The 25,799-nt window shown below is 50.8% G+C and overlaps 9 protein-coding genes across 9 annotated transcripts; 5 read left to right on the forward strand and 4 right to left on the reverse strand.

Moving 5' to 3' along the window:
* Nucleotides 1-2,323: 2,323 nt before the first annotated feature.
* COCVIDRAFT_107581 (hypothetical protein) lies at nucleotides 2,324-4,653 on the forward strand (the record flags this gene model as incomplete). The annotated part of the gene is made up of 3 exons (XM_014697980.1): nucleotides 2,324-2,389; nucleotides 2,446-2,806; nucleotides 2,855-4,653. 3 exons carry the CDS (start codon nucleotides 2,324-2,326, stop codon nucleotides 4,651-4,653), a joined length of 2,226 nt encoding a protein of 741 aa, XP_014553466.1.
* Nucleotides 4,654-5,226: 573 nt separating this feature from the next.
* On the reverse strand, nucleotides 5,227-6,285 carry COCVIDRAFT_107539 (hypothetical protein; the record flags this gene model as incomplete). The annotated part of the gene is made up of 2 exons (XM_014697981.1): nucleotides 5,227-5,868; nucleotides 5,935-6,285. 2 exons carry the CDS (start codon nucleotides 6,283-6,285, stop codon nucleotides 5,227-5,229), a joined length of 993 nt encoding a protein of 330 aa, XP_014553467.1.
* A 440-nt stretch (nucleotides 6,286-6,725) lies between these two features.
* On the forward strand, nucleotides 6,726-8,913 carry COCVIDRAFT_18655 (hypothetical protein; the record flags this gene model as incomplete). Its single annotated transcript, XM_014697960.1, has 3 exons — nucleotides 6,726-6,776; nucleotides 6,839-7,129; nucleotides 7,177-8,913. 3 exons carry the CDS (start codon nucleotides 6,726-6,728, stop codon nucleotides 8,911-8,913), a joined length of 2,079 nt encoding a protein of 692 aa, XP_014553446.1.
* A 2,070-nt stretch (nucleotides 8,914-10,983) lies between these two features.
* COCVIDRAFT_29332 (hypothetical protein) lies at nucleotides 10,984-12,192 on the forward strand (the record flags this gene model as incomplete). The annotated part of the gene is made up of 3 exons (XM_014697982.1): nucleotides 10,984-11,160; nucleotides 11,252-11,866; nucleotides 11,935-12,192. 3 exons carry the CDS (start codon nucleotides 10,984-10,986, stop codon nucleotides 12,190-12,192), a joined length of 1,050 nt encoding a protein of 349 aa, XP_014553468.1.
* Nucleotides 12,193-13,098: 906 nt separating this feature from the next.
* Nucleotides 13,099-14,545, reverse strand: COCVIDRAFT_40514 (hypothetical protein; the record flags this gene model as incomplete). The annotated part of the gene is made up of 3 exons (XM_014697983.1): nucleotides 13,099-13,778; nucleotides 13,834-14,452; nucleotides 14,522-14,545. 3 exons carry the CDS (start codon nucleotides 14,543-14,545, stop codon nucleotides 13,099-13,101), a joined length of 1,323 nt encoding a protein of 440 aa, XP_014553469.1.
* A 2,175-nt stretch (nucleotides 14,546-16,720) lies between these two features.
* On the reverse strand, nucleotides 16,721-18,897 carry COCVIDRAFT_29334 (hypothetical protein; the record flags this gene model as incomplete). The annotated part of the gene is made up of 3 exons (XM_014697984.1): nucleotides 16,721-18,472; nucleotides 18,522-18,785; nucleotides 18,835-18,897. 3 exons carry the CDS (start codon nucleotides 18,895-18,897, stop codon nucleotides 16,721-16,723), a joined length of 2,079 nt encoding a protein of 692 aa, XP_014553470.1.
* A 1,079-nt stretch (nucleotides 18,898-19,976) lies between these two features.
* Nucleotides 19,977-21,416, forward strand: COCVIDRAFT_107584 (hypothetical protein; the record flags this gene model as incomplete). Its single annotated transcript, XM_014697985.1, has 1 exon — nucleotides 19,977-21,416. The coding sequence occupies one exon, from the start codon at nucleotides 19,977-19,979 to the stop codon at nucleotides 21,414-21,416; it is 1,440 nt and encodes a 479-aa protein (XP_014553471.1).
* A 1,359-nt stretch (nucleotides 21,417-22,775) lies between these two features.
* COCVIDRAFT_40517 (hypothetical protein) lies at nucleotides 22,776-23,966 on the forward strand (the record flags this gene model as incomplete). Its single annotated transcript, XM_014697986.1, has 2 exons — nucleotides 22,776-23,836; nucleotides 23,915-23,966. The coding sequence occupies 2 exons, from the start codon at nucleotides 22,776-22,778 to the stop codon at nucleotides 23,964-23,966; spliced, it is 1,113 nt and encodes a 370-aa protein (XP_014553472.1).
* A 1,050-nt stretch (nucleotides 23,967-25,016) lies between these two features.
* Nucleotides 25,017-25,619, reverse strand: COCVIDRAFT_107591 (hypothetical protein; the record flags this gene model as incomplete). The annotated part of the gene is made up of 1 exon (XM_014697987.1): nucleotides 25,017-25,619. One exon carries the CDS (start codon nucleotides 25,617-25,619, stop codon nucleotides 25,017-25,019), a length of 603 nt encoding a protein of 200 aa, XP_014553473.1.
* Nucleotides 25,620-25,799: the final 180 nt, after the last annotated feature.

Genomic DNA, 25,799 nt, shown 5'->3' on the forward strand with positions numbered 1-25,799 from the left:
TACGCGCAGACGGACCAGACGGCTTGCAACGCATCTTGTCACGAAGGCTGTCGACGACAAGTCTATCCTCTTGCCTGCATCCCGACTACCTGAAACCGCCGACACAGACAGGCACGCCCATAATTTTTTCGACGTGCCACAGCCACAGCGGCCGGGTAGCAGGGATCATGGGGCAGACGTGCATATTGTCGGGAGCATTCGGAACGGACGCGTCTGGCTGGCCTTGCAGCGAACGCCGCATTCTCCACCGATGGGCTCCAATCCCATTCCATGGAGCCCATTTGCTTCTGTCGGCCATATCGACTTGACAGCGTCGCAATTACCCATCCGTCATCAACGCCGTCTGGTCCTCTCGACCATTGTACTCTACTATACTTCCGTCCCCTCGGGCTCCGTCTGCTTCAGCTCTCGTATCGAGCCACACCACAGTCAGGCATCGAGGCATTTTTTTTATCAACTTGTCGGTGTCCATGCGTGGCCTTGATCCGCAACGCGCTGTCTATTATTAATCGGCTTCGTCTTACGGGATTTGTCTCACGCCTCTTCGCCACGCACCAGCAACCCGGAACAGTCTTGACGTTGCCCATCCTAATAGTGCGGCTTCCGGACTTTAGCCATGCTACCACACCGTATCTACTCTTATGAATCCTCTGGCGGATCCGCATTCGGCTCCATCCATCTATACACCGATCCGACGGCTTGCTAGTCGCCCAAGGCGGTGTGCTTTTTCCCAGTGCCAGTACCACGACCCGCGGACGCAATTTTTTTTAACGCTCAATTCACATTGCCCCTGTCCCCTTGATCTTTCCCCAATTTAGGCGGACGGGTGGTGTCAGGGGAGGCCGGCGCGATCACAATCTGCGCTCCAAATCTGTAACAAAAATAACGCAACCAAAAAATAAGGCAGCTGCTGAATGGCGCCCCAAGTCCGACCCGACCCACGCCCTTCAGACCGTCCAGGCAGATGTCATGTCTCAATTGCGGTGGCCGCTCATCTCTTGTGCGCGAACCTACTAAAAAGACGCTGTCTCGGACAAACATTCGACAGCTGCATATGCGGCCGGGGTGGATCGTCCGCAGTTGTGGGGAAAGCTTGATGGCCTCCTTGGGTAAAGTAGGTAAAGTTAGCCGCTCCGGGCACGTGTCCAGTTCGTTCTCTTCCGAGAAATGGGGCACACGACTCCACAACTTGACAGCGCCACGGGAGGTTACGGAGTTCCTTGGTGAGCGGCTTCGCAAAATCATGTCAGCGCTACACGCTGCTTGCGAATCAAACCCAGAGTCCTCTCACACGGTCCTTGGCCTCTTGTCTAATGCCTTGGGCGTGCAGCAGAACTGTAACCGTCATGCAACTGTCAAGTCTCACCGTCTCTTGACAACCCCGGCAAGCGAGTCAGGCCTAATCCGATCTAGAATGCCCGAGCCTTACCTGACGCTTGGCTACAAGAATGCAGTAGGGGTTCTTTCAGGGCCCTTCTTCTTCTTCTTCTTCAGTGGGCCGCTTCCCCGACGAGAATGCAAAGTTGCTCCAGCGGTCTGAACACCGCGTCCATGCCTGAGAAAAACCCTTCCCTTTGGTACAATCCCACCTACAGATTGAGTAATGCACGATGCGCTGGAACGTCTAGAATTCCCCGATGGAAAAGCATCCAGCGGGCCCATGCTCTCTCTCGGCGGGCCTATCGCCATTGCGTGCTAGTAGCATGCGACAGTGGTGCGGGGAAGTCGCCTGTGCTGTGGCTGTGGCTGTGGTGGCTGTGATGAGTTGCGAGGTCTGGATTTCTTCCAAGTGCAAGCTCAACCACTAGCTACTTTGACCAAACCCTGCTTTCAGCTGTAGCCTTGATGTACCGCCCTTGTGCTCGTCATAGATGCTCAACAAATAATCTTACCTTGATCTTGATCGTGTCTGCACTCGAAGCCTCGATTCTACATGTGCACATATTGTATGCAGTTGAATGCTGTGACAATACTGCGTCGACTCACTAGATGCCTTTGAGAACTGTTCCATGCGACTTCCGAGATGAGCGATGTGCAGCAAGGTACTGATGTGCTTATACATACAGGTATATCAACATATACATGCGCACGAGACCTGGCATATAGTATGTATGTTGATATGCACTTACACTCCGCAAGACCAGGAATGGGAGCGGCAGCCTTGGCGCATGTGGAGCCGCGGGATCGACGAACGGCATGACGTCGCTAGCTCCCTCTCGTCATCCTGACCTACGCGTGTTGATCGAGGCTTAAAAGAGCTGTTCACAACGATTCCACCCCAGCTGCATTTCTCCTAGACAAACTCCAGCTGCAATTCATCGCCATGGCACTTTCATCGTGCTTCGGAAGACGCAAACGCGACGAGGACCAGCGCCCGCTGTTGCCTCAGGTATGTATACACACGTCTCGTCGATTCATATTGTACGCGCTAATCTCACATGTCAGTACCGCGATGACACTGCACTGCAGAGAGAGGTGCACCAGAAGCTGCACTCGTATCAGATGATACGTGCACTTTCCATGGGGTTCATGCCATCTAACGAACAACTCATCATCAACCTCCGGAGCTTGCTATCTGCAGACATCCTGAACCCAGAAAACCCCGATCTGAGCGACTCTGGTCGTCTCCTGGTCAAGTTTACCAAACAATGGCTGCACCAATTCATTGATACCCTGAACCACAAGAACAGCAAGGACCAAATCCAAGACTTTCTCTGGTACCTTTCCAAGTCCAGGGTATCTGTAGATGTGGAAGATATTGCACGAAGGGCGACCAGGTCAAAAGCAAAGGCCGATGCTACTGCAGGTCAGTACGTGTCTTTTGTTTCACAGAATAGAGCTAATATACCAGCAGCCTACCACAGTCTGCAGACTGTTGGGTCCTTGCTCCTAACTAATTCCGACTTTCGCATCTTCCTCGCTGACCTGAACACTGTCGGCCGGGAAGTGTTCAGAGACACTGCTTTCACACTGTCAAACGTATCCAAGAAGGCAGCCAAGAAGATCGAGCCTTCACCAAAAGAACAAAAGGCACTCAAGGAGCCCGGTGCGGATGAGGCTCTCGCACACTCCACTGAAGAGATCAATGACCAGCTTGCCGAGGTCGCCCAAGTTGTTGGTAATGGGGTTGCCAAGGTTGCTAAGAGGGCAGACGTAAGTTTGGCCGAGAAGCTTCAGGGTGACGAGGGCGAATCACTCTTGTACCGCCTGAAGAAGACAATCACAAACCTGAGGCAAAAGAGGGATTACAACGACTCCGTTTCGGTGCTCGCAACACTACTGAAGCGGTACGCGATGGCATACTCCCGGACCGTAGAAGATGCTATGGGTGCTCTCGAAGCTGACGTCGAGCCAAACCGAGAGATGGAGAGGGCTGTCAAGAACTTTTGGACCTTCCTGAGCTCCTTTGGTGACAAACAAGAGTGGAACAGGCTCGAGAATGCATTCCATAAAGTCTTGGAGCACTCGCGCAAAGATCCCGAATTCGAGGATCTGCTCATCGACATTGGAAATTCGCTGCAGAAGCTTCTCACGGACCCCGACTTCTTTGACCACGTCGACGAAAAGTTCCAAGAGCTTCGAAAGAAGGCCAATGGTGTTGGATCGGAATCATCGCTGCGTCAGGATGTAGATGCGTTTTTCGTACAAGCCCAGAGCACCTTCATGGCTGTCACCCAGGACCAGGACATTGCGAAGATGATCAACACGACCATGAAGATCTGGAACATACTGTCGCCCCTACACAGCAACATCAACGGCGAGCTCGTTCAAGACGCAATCAACGTTTTCGTCCCTCTTGCCATCCAGGCTATTCAGTACATCCCCATCCCTCGTCTGGAAGTATCCACACCCGAGATCGATATGCTCCTGGAAAACTTGATTATCGAACCTGGTAAGACCGTGAACCACACATCATTCCTCCCGTTCCGCTTCCGAGTGGAGACCTACAATGATTTCGAACTTCGCAAGGCCCGATTCCGTGTTGCCTCCAAGGCTACGTCCAAGTTTACCATCAAGATTGACGGTCTTTCGTTCCGTGCAGATGAAGTTGGTTTCCTTCTCCGCGCACACTCTGGCCTCCTTCGCCTTGCCGATGAAGGTATTGCTTCGTTCCAACTCGACGAGCGCGGTATCGATATTCATTTGGATGTCGAAGTCGGCAAGGAGAAGTTGGAGCAGATTCTTACACTCAAGGCTGTCCGTGTCCACATCCACAAGCTTTCTTACACGCTGCGCAAGTCCAAGTTCAGTCTCTTTGGCTGGCTCCTCAAGCCCCTGCTGCACCCTGTTGTCCGCAAGGTCATGGAGAGGCAGATGGCCCAAGGTATCGCTGATGCAATTCACGCCGCCAACCGTGAGCTCATTTTTGCACGCGAGAGGCTTCGAGCGACAAGGATCTCTGATCCAGATGACCTGAAGACGTTTGTCAAGGCTGTCATCACACGTCTCACACCGGCTGATGACCCCGACCTTTACACGAGGGTTGGTGTTGACGCACCGAAGAAGGGTGTCTTCGCTGGCAAGTATGCACCAGGCAGCGTGGCCAAGCTGTGGGAGGAAGAGGGTCGTCGCGCACCAGAGCGCATTGACGACTGGGACGAAGGCGGTTGGAGGAACGATGTCTTCGACCTCCATGCCATGGCACTTTCCTAACTACTTTCTATTCTAGCAGACGACTGATTTGCACTTTCGACAAAACGGCTATTCTGGTATGGATCAAGTCTGAAATCATGGGTTTATGGCGTGTTCTTTTCTAATTCAAATGGTTTTCGTTCCAGCAAGCGGGCTATGGAAACATGATTATGGGGTTTCTTCAGGAGATGGGTTTACGGGTTAATGGTCTACGCATCATCATGATGGTTACGAGTACATATTTATTCTAATCAAAATGCAATCTGGTCATTGTGATAATTGTATCGTTCAACTCATGTCTGGTCATGTGCAGACATATCAAGATGGCATCAAGAGGTTTGCTGTGTGAATTCGCGCGAACAAGTCCTTTTTTTCATATTCTTAGTCTACGGTATAGAGAACCCCAACTATCATACAATATGTACCATGCTCGAACCGCAAGCTCTGGTGCTTCATCGAGTGGTTTTTTTTTCAAACAACAGCAACAACCATCTACTCACAAAAAGCGTAAACAAAAGCCCAATCACCATTTTGTTGGGGGGGTAATATCCCCAAGATTGTACACGGTCCCCAATTGCTCAGGCAGAACGAGGCTTAAAACGGAGGCAGCCAAAAGGGGTACGAAGGGTTCTTGACACGGAAGACGCTCATGAGGAAGCTGTACATGCCAAACAAGACACCGGTCCACAAAAAGACAGCCAGGGACTGTGCGCGTGCATCCTGGATCCTGGGGACCTTGACAGCCAGTGAAATAGCGGCAAAAGCAAGGACACCGTAGATGGCAGCAACAATCTGCGACTCAAGACCATACTGGTTGCTGAAGCCACCTGCGAAGTAGTTGATGCCACCTTTGTTGTCGCCAACGACGTAGGGCGTCTTGCGGATGTGATTGAACATGTGGCCACTGGTGAAGAGCAGCACGGCAATCAGACTGACGGCAGCCCAGACATTGCGGTTTTGGAGCAAGGGGATGACGTAGGGCGAGGCAACGAAGATGGCGGTGATACCACCGAGGACGGAGGTGGTTATGGTGATGACCTTGACCCAGTTGATGGGGCGGGCTACGGAGGGTTTGGGAAGGCCATCGGGGACTTGGCGGGCGACCCAGGCCTGGATTTGTTCGGCGGTTTGAGGACCGCCGGTGAAGTCGAAGCGGGCGGGTTGCGAGTCGACCTTTGCGTGGGGGCCGGCGGTGGGGTGGAAGTAGAGGAGGACGGGAGCGGTTTGGAGTTGCATCTATGCTTACTATTAGCCTCTACACAGAAAGAGTATGGTGTTGCATTCAGCAGGGTTTGCTCATACCGATTGAAAGACGTTCTTTCCGTCGACAAAGTCCAAGGTACCAAAGACAACTCTGGACTGGCCATCTTTGTCTCCCTTTGTCCAGCTATTACCCAGCAAGTCCCATTCTGGCTGGAAGCTCCTGCAGAGTGCACATCCGAACCTGGGCTCCAATGCTGTGAGCAGTACAGCAACACCGTAGTCTCTCGGCGACTTCGTCAGTTGGGCGTAGCTGGCGTCGTTGAGCTTGAGCGGGCGGCCGGTTGACAGTGATTTGGCGCGGGCGTCATTGAAGCGGTCGCCGGCGGGCTTCTTGGCTGCGAGGGCTACAAAGGGCAGCAGCGAGGCTGTGAGGAGCGTGAACCACCGCATTGTGTCGTCTAGCGGGTGGGGTGGATGATTGTTGCTGGAAGACGTTTGTTCGAGTAGACACAATGCTTGGGAACGTGGCCTTGACGGCTGTCGGAGCTTGCGGGCCTGCGTAATGGCGCTAGGGCGGGCAGGGATGTGCGCGACTTGCCGCCGCTGCAGCCCTCCATGGGGACAAACACCCGTTGCCATTGTGAACAAGGCTCCGATCAAGCAGTGACTGGGGACAGGTGAATGCGATAGACATCTTGAGAACATTGTACTTGTACAGCGACTTGTATTTTCTTTCATTCTTCATATTATCCTACTATTTCGTCCCGTCGCGCTATTACAACTCGGTCCGCACTTCTCGGCGCTCTGTTTGTTTACCCAAGTCGCGTCTCCCGCAAACCCCACCACCATCAGTCCTACACCCCTTCACACCACAAAGCAGATATTACACCATGGTCGCAACCATGGACGCAGACATCGATAGCAATTATGAGATGAAAGATGTAAGTGCAAGAGAACTGGGCCGTTGCTTCCGACTCTCCCCAACTAATTCCCACCCTCTCAGCTTCAACATGCGCTGCGAAACGCAAACTTAGAACTCAGCCTTGAAAGGAGTAAGCATTCGGTCGAGATTGTGGCCAAGGATGAGGAAATTCGGAAGTTGCGGGTCGCCCAGTGCCTCCTGCAGGATGAGAATAGCGACCTCCACGAACAACTCGAGGAAGAGCAAGGCCGTGCAGACGAACTGGACAACGCCCTCGATGATGCTCTCGCACAGCTGGATGAGCAACGGGCCGAGGGCGAAGCTGCACAAAACACAATCCGCACCCAAGCGCGGGAGATCACGAATCTCAAGGTGAGCACGTCAAGCACACCGGCCAAAGCGCCGCTAACAATGACTAGGCCGAACTGAAAGCCATGGAGAACGTAACCTCCGACTCCAACAAGATCCTCTCCGACAAACTCGCCCTATCTCGCGAAATCTCATCACTGCGCCCTGAAGTCGAACACCTACGCGCCCAAGTCGAATCAAACACAGGCCTGCTCACCGAGAAGCTGGCCCTGCAACGTCAGCTGACCACACTCCAAGCCGAGCTCGAGAACGAGAAGCGCACCGCTGCACGTGCGCTGGCGAAGCAAGGCAAGAAGATGGAACAAGACGAGGAGTTGCGTGGCGAGTTGGAGGAGGTGCGCCAGGAACTCGCCACCGAGAAGAAGGAACGCATGAAGGCGGAGGCTGGGCTCGCAAAGGCTGAAAAGGCAATGGAGAAGGTGCATGCTGATCTGGAGTCGCAACAAAAGTCAACGGAACAACTACAGGCCAAGGTTGAGAAGTTGTCAAAGAAGGAAGCCAGCAAGGCCAGCAAGCGTGATGAAGCTCATGACGCCGCGATTGAAGAGCTGCGTCAGGAGTTGGAGCAAGAGAGGACTGCACGTTTGCAAGCAGAGAAGGCTAGCAAGAATACCGGAGACCGTGATGCCGAGATTGAACAACTACGTCAAGAACTGGAGCAGGAGAGGCGCGAGCGTCGAAAGACTGAGAAGACGTCCAAGCAGGGCTCTCAATCGACAGACACCCAGGTTGAGGCTGTACGGAAAGAACTCGAAGAAGAGAAACGTGAGCGTAAGAAGCAAGAGAAGGAGTTCAACAAGACACTGGCAGAGCTTCAGGGTCGAAACACTGTCCTTGATGACAAGTTAAGTGCTTTCCGTGAAAAGCTACGGACAACCAAGGAGAAGCTCAAGGAGAAGGAGGCTGAGCTCGAAAGAGCAGAGAGGGCGCAGACGGCACCACCCGCTAAGAGCAAGCCGACAGTTGCCGCCAAAGCCGCCGTAAAGAATGCACGGAAACGTGTGGCTGCTACTGCCGAACCCGAGACGATGTTGGGTACGCCAGGAGACGGCTTCCCTGCGAAGAAGGCTAAGCGCGGAACCTCAGTGTCTGCAGTTGGCGACACGTCGACCTTTTCTTTGACACCATTCCTCAACCGTGCTGGTAATGTAACAGCTGCCAGCCCCATTGTTGAGGAAGACGAAGCAGAAGATGACGATGCGGAGGAAGAGGCTGTCCAGGAGCAAGCCACTCCTACAGCACCGCCCAAGAAGGCCTCAAAGACTATTCAGCCGAAGGTCAAAGCTCTGGCTCCAGCTGCGTCGAACAAGGCCAATGCAAAGCCTCGTAAGAAGAACCCTGCTCCTGCCCTGGAAATGGTCACGGAGGAGGTTTCTGAAATCTCACACAACACAACTAAAGAAGAGTCTGAAAACGCACCTGTGTCTATTCCGCTCAAGGACAACGACGGGCCCTCGAAGAAGAGCACTAAGATCAAGCCTCGCAAGTCTCTCATGTCGTTTGCCACGTTTGCCGAGGAGCCAGCAGCGGAAAAGAAGAAGAAGCGTAAGCTCGGCGCCAGTGCTGGCAAGACACTATTCGACGCCGAGGATGGCGAAGATGCTGCGCCTTTGAAGCCTGTGGGCATCAGCAAAGGTCTGTTTGCAGCGCGCGCATTGGGCAAGAGCGTGTTGGGCAAACAGGGTCAGCAACGACCTATTTCTGGTGGGTTTAACATGATGAGTGAAGAAGCGTTTACGTTTTCGCCGCTCAAGAAGGATCGGAGGGGAGCGAGTATTCTCAAGTAACTTGTCTGGTGCTGGGTTACGTGGGATCTATGCTGCAGCCGATATTATTATGCGGAAATTGAATATTGTCATCTCAAGGGCGTTGGTTGGTGGTTTCTTATTCTTGCATGGTTGGACTGGGACATTGTTTTCGATTCCGAATAGACGTGCCAATTGAGCGACGGTGTCATTGTACGATTATGTGGTGTGGGCCCATTAGCTATCCAGTAGCCTCATATATGCTATCTAAAAGTAGTTTTCAGGCCAGCCTTTGTTGTCTCTTCACTTTCCCAGGTTAATCGTAGTTAACCATTTCGCCTACTGCCAATCAGAAAGCCCATGTGCCTTTTTCACATCTCTCCATGCCGCAAACAAGCGCAGTCCAACTTAGCACCCTCGCGTTAGTTCCTCCAACAGGGCGCCTAAACAAAACCCTGAGGCGCTTGAGGCGCCCATGTCGCGGCGCGTCAAAAATCCCATAGAATACGAGATTCTAACCCAATACCGTGGCTATGGCGCAGCGTGCGGCGTAGTCAACAGTGGAGACTTGCGCTTTATATGTATACGGTTAGGAAAATAGGCGTGTGTGCGGGTAACAGTCAGGCAAACATCAGCCAGCAATGCTGAGGCTAATCCTAAATAGAGGGTATGTCTTTTTCTAGAACACGGCAAAGAAGGGGGAGGGGGAGGGGCTGACTGCGATGGAAGAACATGTGGACGATTGAAAGGTGAGAAGGGGCCTAATCAAGGCTATGCTACGATCACAATGCCTCAAGAATGAGGCACTAGGTGTAAGTGACCCTTTTTTTTCTTCTCACCGGTAAAATCACTTTCAAGGCAAAGATAAGGGTGAAATTCGCTCAGGGCGCAGGGGCGCGCAGTGCTGCTGGCCAGTGTGATGCCGAAAACGTTTTGGCGACTAGGGCGTTGGCCGGACCCGAGTACCCAGAGCTGAGTATGCGAGATATACGAAAGTCTTTTTTGATCGGGTAGAAGAGAAATTGAGGGCTTGGTGACCATGTATGCCGCATGATCATTGTATGCAGTGTAGTGTAAAGACGCCATGCAGACGCATGTATGCTATGTCAACTGCGCGCATAGGGAAAAGTAAAAATGAAATGCAAAAGGGATGAGGTTGTTGGCAAAGAGAGCTGTGCCGCTGGAAGCCTCCACCAACGCTTTGGTAATACTACTACCGCGCCTCAGCATTGTTGTAGATGTTGTGGCGATGCGCGCTTAGGGATTTCCCAGGGAAACGGAAACAAGATGGCCGCGAGGGGGTGTGCGTTTGGGTCTGGAGGGACAAGGGTCTTGTTCTCTCTTCGCCACATGGATCGCCCCACTGGCAGGACAGGGCTGCATGTACACCCCGGCCATGATGCGCCAATATGTGTACCTCGGCGCCGAGATAGAAGAAAGGCTGCAATTAAGTGATACGTGACCTCGACAACGGTCAAGTCGCTGACGTCGAAGATATTGGAGGGCGTGTGGCGGGTTTTGGTGGTGGCCGGTTGGAGTGTGCCGAGTATGCCTTGGGAGTCTTGTTCTGCACGTCATGAGTGGATGGGTGTGGCACCGAGTTAGCCGTGTGTCTGTGGGTAGGAGGCCTTGTGAGGCGAATAGGGATTTTGTGTTTCGGTGAGGGTTGGAAATGTCGCAGAAGAGTATGGGACAATGGTGATTGAGAAAGGAAGTGGGATGTGCGGGGTTTTGCCATGGGAAGTCGACCAGAGTTGAAGACGGTAGTATTCAAGATGGAGTTGGCCCAGTAGACAAACCCACATATGTCAATGATTACCACATGACACTTGAATCGCCAATAAATTGTATGCCTCAATCCGCATCTACCATGTCCCGTGGGGGAGAGAAAGACATAGCACAGCCCCAAGAAGGCGGCCTAGCTAGCGCAACATCCTCAGGCTAAGCTAGCTTCCCCGCTTTCCCAAACCGTGAATACAGTTGCTCAGTTGATCACGCATATAAAACCAACCATATCCTGCGCGCCACGTTGAAGAAATGTCCTCTCACACTGCAGAATCCATCTCCTCTACAAAGCCCATTCTATCGAGCAACGGAAAAAATCCAGCAAAGATGAGCGATACTAATGGAAAGGCTCCCATGCCTGGTGCAAGCAACGGTACATCGAGTGTCCACGAGCCCATTATCAAGGTCCAGCCCCCGCGACGAGAAGATCTCCAGCCCAGCTATGCCCGTGTTATCCAACCTGACGATGCGGATGCCGATACAAACGGATGGTATGGCGGTATGGTAAGTTTATCTTCCTCTCCCTCCACTACACCACTGTAGTAGCCCTTTACATGTCAAATCACGTGACTAACACCCACCTCCCCACCCCCAGATCAACACTCTCGGCAACTTGATCGGCACTTGCGGCGCAATCCCCTGCTGCATCATCTGCCCCAATCCCTACAAGCCCGTCAACCAAGGTAACGTCGGTCTGGTCACAAAATTCGGACGCTTTGCCCGTGCAGTCGACCCAGGTCTCGTCTACGTGAACCCACTGTCCGAGCACCTCGTGCAAGTCGACATCAAGATCCAGATTGTCGAGGTCCCCAAGCAAGTCTGTATGACCAAAGACAATGTGTCACTGCAATTGACGTCGGTAATTTACTACCGTATCACCTCGCCGCACAAGGCGGCGTTTAGTATTAGTAATATTCGCCAGGCGCTGGTCGAGCGCACGCAGACGACGCTGAGGCATGTGGTGGGTGCGCGCGTGCTGCAGGATGTGATTGAGCGCCGTGAGGAAATTGCGCAGTCGATCCGCGAGATTATTGAGGAGACGGCGTTGGGCTGGGGTGTCGAGGTCGAGTCAATGCTGGTCAAAGATATCATCTTTAGTCAGGATCTGCAGGATTCGCTGTCCATGGCTGCACAGAGTAAGAGGACGGGTGAGGCCAAGGTTATTGCTGCGAGGGCTGAGGTTGAGGCCGCCAAGTTGATGAGGCAGGCGGTATGTTTTATCCTCCCTTTGTTATCAACGTTCTTGAGAAGAGGAAGGATATACTAACTTGAAGACAGGCTGACATCCTTTCTTCCGCCCCGGCTATGCAAATCCGCTACCTCGAGGCTATGCAATCCATGGCCAAGTCTGCAAACTCCAAAGTCATCTTCCTCCCTGCCCAGAACCAAACCGTGCAGAATGCACTTGCGCAGGCCGAGGCTGCGGGCCAGGGTCCCAGTGCCCATGGCTTCCAGTCTTCGGCGGCCCAGGAGTACGGAAGTAATGACCAAGGCTTCCAGAGCGCTATCAATGCTCATGTCGTGGAGAACATGTAAAAGGCGGGGTACGGTGTGGTTATGACTTATTCTCTTTCTTTCTGTCTGTGGGTTTCTAGTTTTACTGGCAGGTCGTGTTGATACCCTACTTCCCCCCACCCCCCTCGCCTTCTATAATTCCACTCGCTTATAATGTATGGTAGATGTAAGTTTCCCTAGGCTAGGAATTATAGGTAGAATGGTAATGATGTGATATGATAACATACGAGGTTTAAGACAGTTATTGTACTTCTTCTTTCTTATCTTCAAGTGTATCCGGAATCCTGGTACAGCATAGAGACACATCTTCACTCACTCAGCACCAAATCCCTTCATACCATTAAGTTTGAACATTTTGATTGATCCGCTTCGTTAAACGTCATCCTATTTGCAAAAAAAAAAACAAGTCAACATGTACAACCTCCTCATGGGCCTGATTGGGCTCTTTGTACAAGCCCTTTGCCTCTTCACCTATCCTTCCACATTCCCATCTTGATACATACAAATCCTCTCTCTTCCTCCGTTCTTATCAACAATCAAACAAAAAGAATAAACCAAAAACGCTCCAAAATGCAACATATCCCACAAAACCCAACACAACCTAATGTGCCAGAAAAAAATGGGGTGTAAAAGTAATATATAACAAGAGAAGCTCCCTTTTTTGTTTTTCTCTTCCTCGTTAAAAAAAAGATTCCCCGCGACGTAATGTGCAAAGAAGTGATGCTAAAAGATTCGCTGTGATGTGCAGACCAGAAGAAGAAACCAAGACGATCCCGAAAAGTGTGAGAAGATGAGAGAATATATAAAAGAAAGGAGGAAATATACGGCATAGGGAATCAAAGGCGCTGAGTGAGCAGTTGTGTGATGGACTAACGTCGAAAAAGAAGGATATGCGATAAAGTTTTGTTTAAGAATGATAGAAAAAGACTACGAAGGAAGCACAGACTTGTCCGTTGTGGCTCCGTTTGCCAATATCGGCCGGATTTCTTTTGGCTGTGATTCGCCATAGGCCCATTTTGTGGCTGCGTTGGTAAGGTTCGCGCAAATTGGATCGACGTACTTGACCCATAGCGAGGCGCAGCGATACAGTATGTAGTAGAAGACGGCAATGGCGATGAGAATGTGAGGAATGGATCCGCGCTGAAGATCCTGCATTTCTCCTTTTTCGTTCTTTGGTGGGTTCATGGCCGAGGGCAGGTAGATCATCCAGGTCAAGACCGTCTTGATGAGCGTGTTGTGGATCAGGTAGACAGGGAAGCTGACACGACCTAGGAAGTTGAAGACGGGTGAGGTAAGCATTTTGCGTGCGTTTTTCGAAAAGAAGATGCCAAGCAGGATAGTGGCGGCTCCCAGGTGATCCCAGTAACGTCGGATATCCGTCTTCTCGGCCGTGAGGGTGTGCATAATTGTGGCCATGGTTTCAGACCAGTGTGCGTTTTCAAAAGAGTCTTGGGGAAATCCGGCCATGAACATGCCGAAGACAATCATCATTGCAGGAATAGGCGCGGGTAGAACCGAAGTAGCCGAGTCTTTGTAGTGGTTGTGTAGCTCGGCAACGAACATGCCAAAGACGATATTCAGGCCCTTGATGGAGCCAACCGTGAGTTCTGTTGCAGTTAGCAATTAGCCTGGCGTCGTCGCTCGTCGAAAATGTAAGCTTACCTATTCCTACTTGCCAGTAGTAGGCATACAAGATTGCGTAAATGAGAAAACGCGCCTTGGGCCTGACGAGGACCGTGGCGAACATGGTCGTGTATACAAGGAATGCGCCCTCGAGAAAGAGATGCAGTGTCCATTGTGTTCCGTCATATTCGTCCCAACCGATTACCCAAGTCTCCATCTGAGCCTTGAAGAGAGACTTGAGCGCCATCCACAGCGAGGGTTCCTGGCGATGCCAGCCCTGTCGTATCCACTGGGCGTCAACGTGCTTGGTCATGTGGTATGCGTTTGTCTGGGCCAGGAACCAACTGATTATGGTAGCGATCATGGTAGGCAGGATCAACCGTCCTGAACGGGCCAAGGCACTCCGCGCGATACCGTGGAACGCTGCCTCGTGGTTGCCGGCGCGCGACTTTGAGATGGCACCAATCGAGTTTACATAGCCGGTGACGAGGAAGAAGAGGGCGACGGCGCTGCGACCGCCGACAGCGAGGCGGAAGAAGGGTAATTGGAACAGGTGAGGAGCGGTTTTTGCGTCGGCGGCTGGCTGGTGGAGCCAGGGTACAAAGGCAGTGCAGAGATGACCGCAAACCACCATAAAGGATGCTACACCTCGGAGGCCCTATAGGACGCAATGTTAGCCGGCATGGGATTAAAGAGGCTATCCGGAGCGGGTGTAACTTGCATCTACCCAGTTGGCGTCGCGAGGAGGCATTGTGTGTGTGTATGGTTACGCAAGCAGCGTTCAAGGGTATAAGAGAGAGAGAGGGTGCGTGTATGTATGCGGTTGCGTATGCGTGCGTGTGCGCGTGAAGATGGGATGCCGTGTAACGAATGCAGGGTTCAGGAATAGTATGGTAGAGTCAGGCGCATTGCCGATGCAGTGCGAGGTTCCGGGATAAGCAGAGGGTGGTATCCCCACTCGAGTCGAAGTCCGGGTCGATGTGTATGCAAGTAGTATGTAGTATGCAGCCAAAAAAAAGAGCAAGCGAGAAGAAGCAAGGAAAAAAGGAACCAAGGGAGATTGTGTAAGAATGAAGCGGGGAGGGAGGGGGAGGGAGAAGAATGGAGGGTAGATAGAAGAAGGTGAGAGCGGGGAAGGGGGTGGGATAAGAAAAGCGAAGGAAAAGGCAGAGGAGAGGGAGGGTGGTGGTGTGGTAGAGGTGGGTTAGCGGGATGAGATGGAGCCAACGAGTCGGTTTTGGCTGGCAGTCGACCCTGGGCCTGAAGCAAGGCGGGAGGGGGAAAAGGTGGGAATTGGGCAAGTGGCTACTACACCTCGTGCCAGGAACGCGTGCACTGCGCCAGATAGACGCGCCTCACTGGACAATGCGTGCGCTGTGGGCCGCCTGCCAAGCAGGAACGTCGGGAAGGCGGCTGCTAAGCTCTCATGCCCATGCTACTCCCAAGCAATGCAAGGACATGACGGCGGGCCCCGTCGATGCTTGTCCATGTACATCCAAAGTATACGTTACATATCTGTATACACTGTCGATACTACGATACTAGCTACGTGTGTGTGTTTGTTGGATCCTACATTTGTATGCGTCTATTTACTGACATATATATACATAGGTACAAGTATATATACAATATTACACCTACACCACTTCCACTACCACTACCACCTCCTCTAGGTCAACACCACGACTCGCCCTTCGCCCATCTCTGCGCCCCAAAAATACCGACACATGACTAGTCATCATCACTCATCAAACCACTCTACCTAGTCTCTCTCCCTCCGAACACGAGGAAGAGAGCGAGAAAAAAAATTGCCGTCTTCTTTGGATGAACGAACGCAATCCCCGTGTCCCTTAAACGCCACCGTGCTAGGCGAAATGCAGTGCCACCACGCCATTAGGACGCGCCCAAGCGGGATAACGCTCACCTTCTTGGCACGCTGACGCGGACCTCCGCTCTACCCGATACCAAAAGGACCCCCTGAAGTCAGGGGCTTTGCCGTCTGCCGTGTGTGAAACCCCCCTCGATTGCCCACAAAACCTCCCCCGCTACAAAGTAATTGATCCCATCAAAGCATGTCCGTTTCAACTTGGTCAGGTAATCCCCAAATGTCGCCATCTGGATCGTCGCCTGCCCTACTTAGCTTACTTGGCCTGTTTTGGGTCCCAGCAAGATTACGGGGTCTCGCCGTTGCTGCTAACGCATGCATGTACGTAAGCCTGTACGTACCGTGGCTGGTGGATAGAATATACGGGATTGGAGAGGAATACGAGATGGCATGACGGAAAGGGAAGGTATATCTACCTTCCGTCTCCAGTCAGTCACTCCGCTCGCGCGCGCGCCTCTTGTTATCCATGGGACAGCACGCCTTAATAACTAACGATCCGCTATCGGTGGATATAATTCTGTAATTTCTTTTCTTGTTGCCGCAACAAATATGAATAGTAGAAAAAAAAGGGGGGGAAGAGATGGGGACAAGCAAAGATCATTAATCGTTTGGCTAAATTACGCAAATCCTACTCTATCATCACACCCACAACTCGCTCCCTCGGTTTTCTCCACATTTGGGGTTTTAAAGAAAAACCAACATTCAAGCTCCTTCAACTATGCATCTCGCACATTTCACAGCAAGACAAAAGCGTCGAGAAGAAAAACAGACAAAAAAACCATACAATTCGTATCGAATAAATTGCAAAGGCCCAATATATAATCCATCGTATCCCATACACGACACCATACACAAGCCAGAAAGAAACCTTTGGCTGCAAAAAACGCCCTCTACGCCACTCGTCCTCTCTCTCTCACTCTGTACTCTTTGCACTCTGCCTTCCCTCTTTGGTATGAAACGTAGCAATAATAGTACAAACCCAAGCATCCACTCTACCCAACTAGCAGCACTGCGGACACCCGTCTACCTCCAGAACGCGTCCTACGCATTCTCGCCTTCGCCGTTGTCATTGTGCATCTCCGTTCCATGGAACGCATCGCCAAATGCACTGTCATCAACTAGATCCAGCCCAAGATTGTCGTCATGTCCGTAGTCGGCCAGAGCATCCCCCGCACTGTCCAGATTGTCGAAGCTTCCAAAATCCGCTCCGTCAAACATGCTGCCTGTATCTGCCTCTAGATTGGTGGCTGCAATCCCACTGCCCCCACTACCACCTGCTGCACCACCGTTACCCCCATTGTTGCTTGCTTGGTTGTTGTTGTTGTTGCTGCTGCTGCTATTGTTGTTCATGTTGGCTTGCTCGGTATTGCCGCTCGCTTGTTGTCCATTTCCTGCTTGATCATTCACCATCACCCACTCATCGCCCTTGTCTCCCGCTCCCGCCATGCCAGACATCTCAACATCCAAGTCAAGTAGGTCCGCCCCCACGTCCAGGTTGCTGTCTTGTTGATCAAACGTTGCCGCCTGGTTCATGTTGCCGTGAGGTGCGTTAGGTGTCCCGTTCGCCGATTGCGACTGACTCGGAGGCTGCGACAGTCGGGGCAGTGAAATGTTCCCAATAGGCGTTCCAGATATCGACCCGGATCCATATTGATCCAGGAGTCCCGCTGCAGAATCTTCCTCCATTGCTCCCTCATTGTTGGCTCCCGCTGACGTTCCGTTTGCGCTCTGCTCACCACCATCCCCATTCACCTGCGGCTTGGGAGGTGATGGTTGCTGCACCTCCATGAACCCGCCCTTGTCTACGCACACAACAGCCTTCTTTGCCTCAAATGTGACTCCGAGCGACTTTTGCAGATCCTCTACAACTTCCTCCACTGGGTTCGCACCGTCACCCTCGCTCTCAGCAGAGCGTGATAGTTCTCGTAATCGTCGCTCTGCCTTGATATATGTTCGCGTGCGCTTCAGTTGGGCAATCTTCTTCGCATGGTTGGCCTTCATCTTATCAATCTCGGCTTGCTCATTCGTCGTGTATTCGGCCACACGCTTCTCAAAGTCCTTGAGCTGCTCTGCATCCAGCTTGTAGTAATTCTTGATCTTGTAGTTTTCTTTCCCCGTCTCTACGTTCTCCGCCCCTGGAGCGTCCAGAATGCCGGCTGTGAGTGGAGCCAGTTCTCCCATAAGACCCAGTCCAAGATCAATCGGCGCAATCTTTCCAATTGCATACGGTGACGAGAAAATCTCCTCCATCCATTCGTGATGTTGCTTGTATCGCGACAAGCTGATTTCGCGTGGCGTTAAAAAGTCAAACGCATCTTGTGTGGCATTCTCTTCTTCGTCAAGTGTGTTATCCGGTATAATTGCGCCCGGCGCTGGCTGGCGAGGCGGGGGCTGTGTCGGCAAGCGCTGTCGTTTAGCCGGAGGCGGATGCGCAGCATACGGTCGACCTGGCTGCATCGGGTTGTAGTAGGGCTGCGGGCCCCTCATGGCTTGTTGTCCAAACTCGACCTTGGGCCAGTTGGCCTGGTCAACCAGCATAAACTCCTTGCGCATCAATGGTCCTGCTTGCTGTAACTGAGCGCGCGTCTGTAGCTGGGTCTGCACGTCGCGCGGTATGGGGATCTGGGAGGCCGGGATTCTGTTTTGCGGGTCTGCCGGCTTGTAGTGGACCAGCCAGAGGTTAGGATCAATAGTACCAGGTCCAGCAGCTATCCTGTAGCGGTGGCGCGCATGCATCGCATATGGCTCATGTGGGTAGTGGTAGCCGCTGTTGTGTACAAAAACCTGAAGGGTCTAGATGGCATTAGACGTTACAATATCAGTACACCTCGGGCACACGTACATAGCCGCGCACATTCATGTCGTATGCGCTCTCGGCATCGGCCCAGACCATTCCATCCGACGCAAACATGTTTCCCATGCGCGGGGGCTGCCAGGTGAGGATAACAGTGCCATCTGGCGGGGGGGCTGCCAGGAACGTCCACGCAACCGGCGAGGTGTCGCGCACAATCTGCGGGCCTTTGATGAGATACTCGAGGGCCTGAGCGGCTTGCAGGCCAGGCAAGGTCGGGAAGCGGTACGACGATATCAGATGAACATGGGCAAGCTGTCCTGTTAGTTGGGTAAGACGGTCGCGGAGCTTTAGCAAGACATACCAGATGATTTGGAACCTGCGCACTCGGGTCGGGGGCATGGTAGGCCTGATTCATGCCGTACATGATGACTGAGGTAAGGCGACAGCAATGCCGCGTCGATCAATTCGAGTTGGGGTGTTGATGCAGCGGGCGCGAAAGCTGGGGTTAATGTCTGGAATCTTTGGCGCGTTGGACCACAGCGCGACTGCCAAGGGCCTTGCCAAAAATAGCTAGCGTGGTTATCACCGTCAAGATCATATCACGGCCACTGAACCCAGCTAAGTATAATGCGATTTCTTAAGAAAGATCAAATATAGGTTTGTTTGGTCTCTCGGAACATCATGAGTGATATCGAAACCGCCAGCAAAACACCCTAAGTCTGAATGCTATTAGTTCTCTTAACTTAAGTACCATATGATCGTCGCTTTATCCAAATTGTGTTTCAGACGACCATAACAGAGTGGTGTGTTGGCAAGAAGTATTGATTTAAAGAACTGGAAGCTCATGAACATGAGATTTAAGTAACTCCTCATGGTTGCATTGCTGATTTGGGATGGACTCATAGAGGTTTCCTATTCGACACTCTTGATATGCAATGGTGGGACTGCTATGGTGGTATAAGGAAACAGAAGGGAGTGGATACAGACGCAAACTGGGCAGACTATCAGCTACATATGGAGTTGCTGGTCAGTTTACAGCGTATATATTGGTTTGAATTCATTGTCCAATGCTGCTTTGTACCCGTCAAGCTGGCAGGTTGGCAAGGCCATTTCAAGATATGTGAGATGTGCATTTTGCATGGTGATGAGACCAAGAAGGGGAATCAGTGAGATCATAATTTGGATTGCTACTTATGTCATTTCTAAATGCCCCCAATAAATATCTACTAAAGTTTCCCGCGTCAATGCTCTTTGTGTTCTGTGATTGATTGGATGGCTTCCGCTCCGCTTGACTTCGCACCAGTGCGGGGTACGGGCACGTTAGTACTTTACGCGCTGACTTTTGCTACATGTTAAGGTTGGTATCTACATCTGCATTTCTCTAATGTTTAGAAAATTCATACGACCCTGACTCTCACAAAATATCTACCTTTTTGCACACCCTAAAAACCGCGTCGCTATCGTTGACGTCAGAAGTTTCTAGCTACACGCATCTCTTCGGCCATGCCTGAGCCCTACCAACACTTCAACTTCCTTGGACTGCCTCGCGAGATCCGAGATGCAGTCTATGAGTATGCCCTTTGTTCTTTCAGTCACCGCCGTGGCCCGTATGATATTACACAGTGTGCAGGTCTGTGTTCATGGACAGATGTGCAAATATGCCATTTCACTGGGGATCTCAACCTCTTGCTCGTGAATAAACAAATTCACAATGAAGGCTACAAGATTATGTTAGAGAGGAACCTATTTGTCCTTGTTCAAATCCACGACTCCACGGACGAACACTTAATGATACGCGGCCATTTACCCCCAGTATTTGCTCTGTATTCCGCCTACCAGGATGAACGAGAGCAGGTGCGTCCGGAATCATTCCCGTGGCACACCATGCGTATAAGACTGAACGAAAAAAATACTACACCAGAAGAGATGGCGATGAATGGCGAATATAATGATATTGTTATGTTATTGGAAGATTGTATGGATATACTCAAGAGATTTGAACTTCGGGTTACCGATGAAAAGCTGCCTGACCCAAATGAAAGATTGCTTCCTATGCGACTACCAATAAAGGTGGTAGTGGATCTCAATCCCAAGAGGAAAGAGTGCAACAGGGAGACCAGCTACATGAATATACGGAACTCCCACTCAGACATCGAGCAGAAGAAGCTTCTGAAGCACATAGGAGACACTTTTCGCGGTTATGACCATTTTGAGATTAGGAATTGCGATGACAAAGTACTAGCTGCAGAAGTTGTCCAGCAAGTATCCAAGGATCCGGTTATCAGTCTGGCTTTCTTCCAAGCTCACATCGAAAGACATTCCCACAGTTCCGAAGCCTCTTGGAATCAGGGAAACATCGTGGAATGCGCCAACTTCTGTACCGAGGGGCTTGAACTAGTCCACCGTGTTCGATTTAGCGCTCCACTCACGTACCAGCTGTGCGACCAAGGTTTACAGAATTGTTTCCATACGAGCCAGTTTATTCACAGGCTATACTACCTCTTAGCACGGTGCACTTTTGCTCATCTCTCCAAGCTAATGGATAAGCGTATCGAAGAAGATAATTACCAGTACATCGGGGATACCGCCCATGCTCTTTTCGACTTGCTCAAGACGCACAGAAAACGTGTCCATGGCTTCTTGTCACATTACGATCCTCCCATTCACGAAAAAGCTGAAATCAATTACATGAAAGCGAAGGCCCTACGTGTAGAATGGGAGTTTTATTCGATGAGACCATGGGGCGAAATGCTCAGATGTATAGAGGACGCTAAAAGGTTGCAACCAGGCGATCCTATCTATGAGGAAGAAGAGAGGAAAGCAAAACTTTGGCTCGGAGAAAACGCAAGATATAATGTTTGGGTCCGTACTATTGATTGGGAGGGATATCAAACGATGAGGTATTGGAGGATGGAGATTGATAAGTCGGTATTTGAATTTTGAAATGTCTCGTCAGCTAGCGACATAAGAATGAGCCAGATAGCGTATATTATGGTTCCGATGAAGTGTATTCAAACAGATGAGTGTGATATTGCAATTGATGGAGGTTGGTATCAAAGGTCGATGAGCAAGTACGCGCTGGCCAGACTATGAAGGGCGATCAGACGATTTGGTCAAAAAGATGCATGTGATCTTGATACATAATTAGTATACTGCCTGGATTCCTATATTAACCTACAGGGAATCGATCATCGAGGTTGGCTCATCATAGAGTACAATCCCGAACAAACACCCACAACTCGTTATGGGGTATAAGCGGTGTTGTGGTACAAGCCGAGCTGACACGTAGCTCTTGTGGCGTCCAGCACGAGCATGGAGCTGAACTCGCTTAGTATAAAATCAGTTAGATTATTTGATGGTGGCTTAAGGCGGCAAGGAACAGTGTTCGTGCCGTGTAGGAAATGTGGTCGAAACCGGATATGATTTCATCATCGCCCACTTTTGAGGTCTAGCGTGCTGCATGCACAGACTTCCCGTGGCGGGTATTCTAATTGATCTACACTTGGGGCTGAACTACTATACCATAAAATGCTATAGAAAGGTGTGCATGTCGGAGATCAGTTAAACTTGAATAACGCCATCTAAAAAACGAGGCAATGTTGGGTAGGGTAGGAATAGTGCTGTGGGGCCAGAGAAGGTCGTACATCTACCAAATAACAAGACATTCAATTCAATATTGCGTTACTATTAAATGCCTTAAGTTCACTCAAAGAATATATTGTTGAATGAATAACATCGGCAATCACGAGTTTAGTGTCTGACGGTTCCTGAGCTGTGTTGTTCTGCCTTTAAGATCGTCGATCGCGTCAGTAGGTTTAGCTCTATCGATCTTGGGCCCGGAAGCCTGGACTAGGGAGAAAAGCATTTCCGCTTTAAGATAAAACATCAAGATCAGCCAATTGCAATGAATCCACTGGTCGATCTGCAATACAAACACGGCACAGGTGTTTCGTCAGCCCAGCTGATAGCAATACAGGTTGGACCGCTGATCCACTTCGCAAGGAAAAGGGACACCATTCGTTCTATATAGTCAGCGGACCCTTGCATAAACTTAGACACATCCAAGTTTTGCACAAAGTTATGATCACTGAGACATTCCTGGAGGCTTCAATCATACCGCCTCCAAGCACTGCTAGTCCACTTATTCACATTTCTCTTAGAATTGTTTCGTGATAGACTGTCCCATGAAAACCTCGTTTCAGGGCAGACAGTCTTTCTTAGCACAAGATGCTTGACGGAAGCTCCATCGCAGCCATTCTTACAGGCATTCTTGCTCTATGCGGTGCCCTTGCGACAGCCTGGATGTCTGGGTTGAACGAAAGACGACTGGAATCGCGCAGAAATCGAAAAGCACTTGCTCGGTATTCGGTACCTCTCCTCATCGCATCTTGGGACCTCGCCAACTGGCTTTACGATATCCTCGAAGACAAGTACTATAGTCCGGAAAGATGCGAGGCCTATGGGGATGGCTGGGACCCGAAATTTACCTCGTTCTTGTTTGGCCAGTACTTTGCTGGCGTACACATCATCCGCGAAATGACGCAATATTTTGCGCACATAAGAGGCGAACGGGCACATTTGCTGAAGAGGCTTCTCTGGAAGATACAAGACGAATTTATATCAATGCATTACATTGGACGCGAAAGTCTAGAAGTTCGTTGGTTTGAAGGCGACCTATTGAGTATTCAGGAACACATGACCATCTCTACTGATCTGGATGGTGATGGAAATGAGGCTGAGCTACGCACAATGGGATGGGTCGAGTTTCAGAAGAACTACGCAGCAAAAGCTACAGCGGACAAAGCCGACAAATCAAAGGAGTTGAAGAAAGTGTTTGGGTGGTACGAGGACGAGTTGCAAAGCATCATCTATCGCCGTTTCAGATACTTGTACTCGACTACATGGGAGGGTAGCGATAATCCCCAAGGTTACGAAAAGATGAGGGATAGTATAACTAGTGAGAAAGAACTTGAAGTGTTGGAGAAATATGAGAGGGACATCCAAAAAGAAAAGCAGCGAAATCCAGGAATCATCACTGTCATACCCGATCATCGAATTCGTCGCATCCAGCATCTTCTGGTCGATCTCACAATACTCTTGGACAAGGAATCCGGCATGGAGTTCAACCGCCCAGTACGAAGATGTCACATGGACGTTGGCGAAGCCGTGTTATCCCACGATACTGTCTTGCTAGCCCACAAAGACCGGGCTACCGCGCTGGACGAGGGCACTGCGGTACTGGCTTACAAGACTCCTGTACAGCCTCAAGAGACGAGAGAGCCCTTCAGATATCGAATCCTCTGCGATTGCGCTTCTGCTGAATGTAACCCCAGCAAAGAAGACTTCAAGCATCGCGATCTGGAGTCTAATAGGATACAAAATGGTCTTGCCAAGAGAGCTACGCTTCGTTATCGCAATTCTCAGAAACAAGATATGGATAGGATAAATTCTGGAAAGAGGAATACGGAAAAGGATAATGGGCATCAGTGCTAGTGTTTGCTTCATCGATGTTCATTGCGAAAGTGAATTTGACCCTAATTCCGTCCAATCTTATTGTTCTGGTAGTGCACATATGGTCCTTGGTAAGAAGGGCTTTTTAAAGAATATTAAATCCATACAGAAAATAACGTACAAGTGATTTACACCGATTCTTCTAGCTGCCTCTAAAGTCATATAGTCGATGCCTAGCTTCTGCAGCAGGTTTGCCAGCGTGAGACCTGTAGCATGCTGGTACTCAGTGTAAGTTAGAGTTATATTTGTGTATCTGAAATGGACTCGTTTTCTTCGATTACGTTTTTCGCTCGTTGAGCGCCGGGAGTAGAAAGGTATTTCACTGATGGGGCTTGGCTATGACCGGGTATCGCGATTAGTTTATGATGCATCGGCATCTTGATAGCAGACTAATGGGGTAGTTCAAGTGACGCCGTGATTTTGGAACAATGTCACCACCAAGTTGTGTCGAGGAGACCAGCATCACGTGACTACAAGATTGAGTGGCGCTTGATATGCTTCACAAAACGTGAATCAATATTGGCTACTATACTAATCAGATGAATCTCGAGAGCGTGAAATTTCCAGTTTGATTATACACAGGGGCCAAGAGATATGAAAAACGGGAGCAGATGGTACAATGAAACAATTTTGGTATTTGGTTTTTTTCCGTATGCATCCTACGATACATTGTTCCAGCCTCATATAAGATGCGAGTTAAATAGGAAGAGGCCTCTTACTACGCAATCCATGGGATAGAGAAGTTGTAATTTGGGCCATCAGATGATCTTGAACTGAAACGGCCATGGCCTGAGAGTGCTGAGTGCAATCGGTGGCTAGCAGATACTGAAGGAGGGTCTGAGCCTTTTCAAGTTGGATATATGTTCCAACTGAGGTACCGGAAGTCCAAGGATGTGGCCTTGTGTTAAGGCACACATTAATTCTGGATTGCGCGGATTCCCAGATGTGGTTATGCGAATCCGCGAGTGTTGGGGTTCCACAGGCCTGAGGTGGCCATACAAGTATTTAAAGAGGCAACTCGCGTGGCTTGCTTCAAGTCTCGCTCTTCTTCCTCTCTCCCTGTGGGTCGAACCCAAGAGTGTCCAATTGGCGGATTAGCTCGTTGATCTTGATGACCTTCTCAAATTGCTCCGGAAGCAATTTGTCGCCCTTCTCCTTCTTATCTTTGAGCTCGCGAGCCTGTCTCAACTTCTTAGCAAGCTTCTTGGCTTCCTTCTCTTTCTCGGCTTCTGGATCAACGACTTTCCCAGGCTCCGGGTTCGCCTCGTCCTTGTCCTTGTTCTCGGTGGAACCAGGCTTCGGCTCTTCCTTGCTGTCGCTTGCAGAAGCTGCTGCTTTCTTCCTGGCTTCCCTGCGCTTGGCATTCTTATTTGCAGCAGGGCTCATTTTATTGGTCTCATCCTCCTTGGTGATGGTCTCAGCACCTGGCACGCCGCTCTTGCCTCGGTTTCGAAATCCCTCAGCAGTACGGTTCTTGTAAAGTTCAACATCCTCGGGTGGGCGGTAGCCTGGGCGAACCCGGATTTCTTTGCGTATGGAGCCATCTGGGCGAACAGAGGACGGAATATGACGTTCACCGGTGGCTGATGTTGTGATGCCAGCCTTTGAAATGGCGGGGGTGGCTGCTGAAGGCATGGCGTGAGCAGTTGCGCCTGGGGGTACAAGACAACCGCGACCGCCCAGAAATATCAATTGCTTTCGTGGGACCGTTGCCGGTCCGTTCCAGGAACTTGGCGTACACCTAGGTTGTGTTGATATGAGCTGTTTGCAGTGTGCAGTGTGAAAATGGGCGTGGTGGGGGGGTCAAAGTAAGGT

This window comes from Bipolaris victoriae, assembly GCF_000527765.1.
Source record: "Bipolaris victoriae FI3 unplaced genomic scaffold scaffold_86, whole genome shotgun sequence".
Lineage (NCBI taxonomy): Eukaryota > Fungi > Ascomycota > Dothideomycetes > Pleosporales > Pleosporaceae > Bipolaris > Bipolaris victoriae.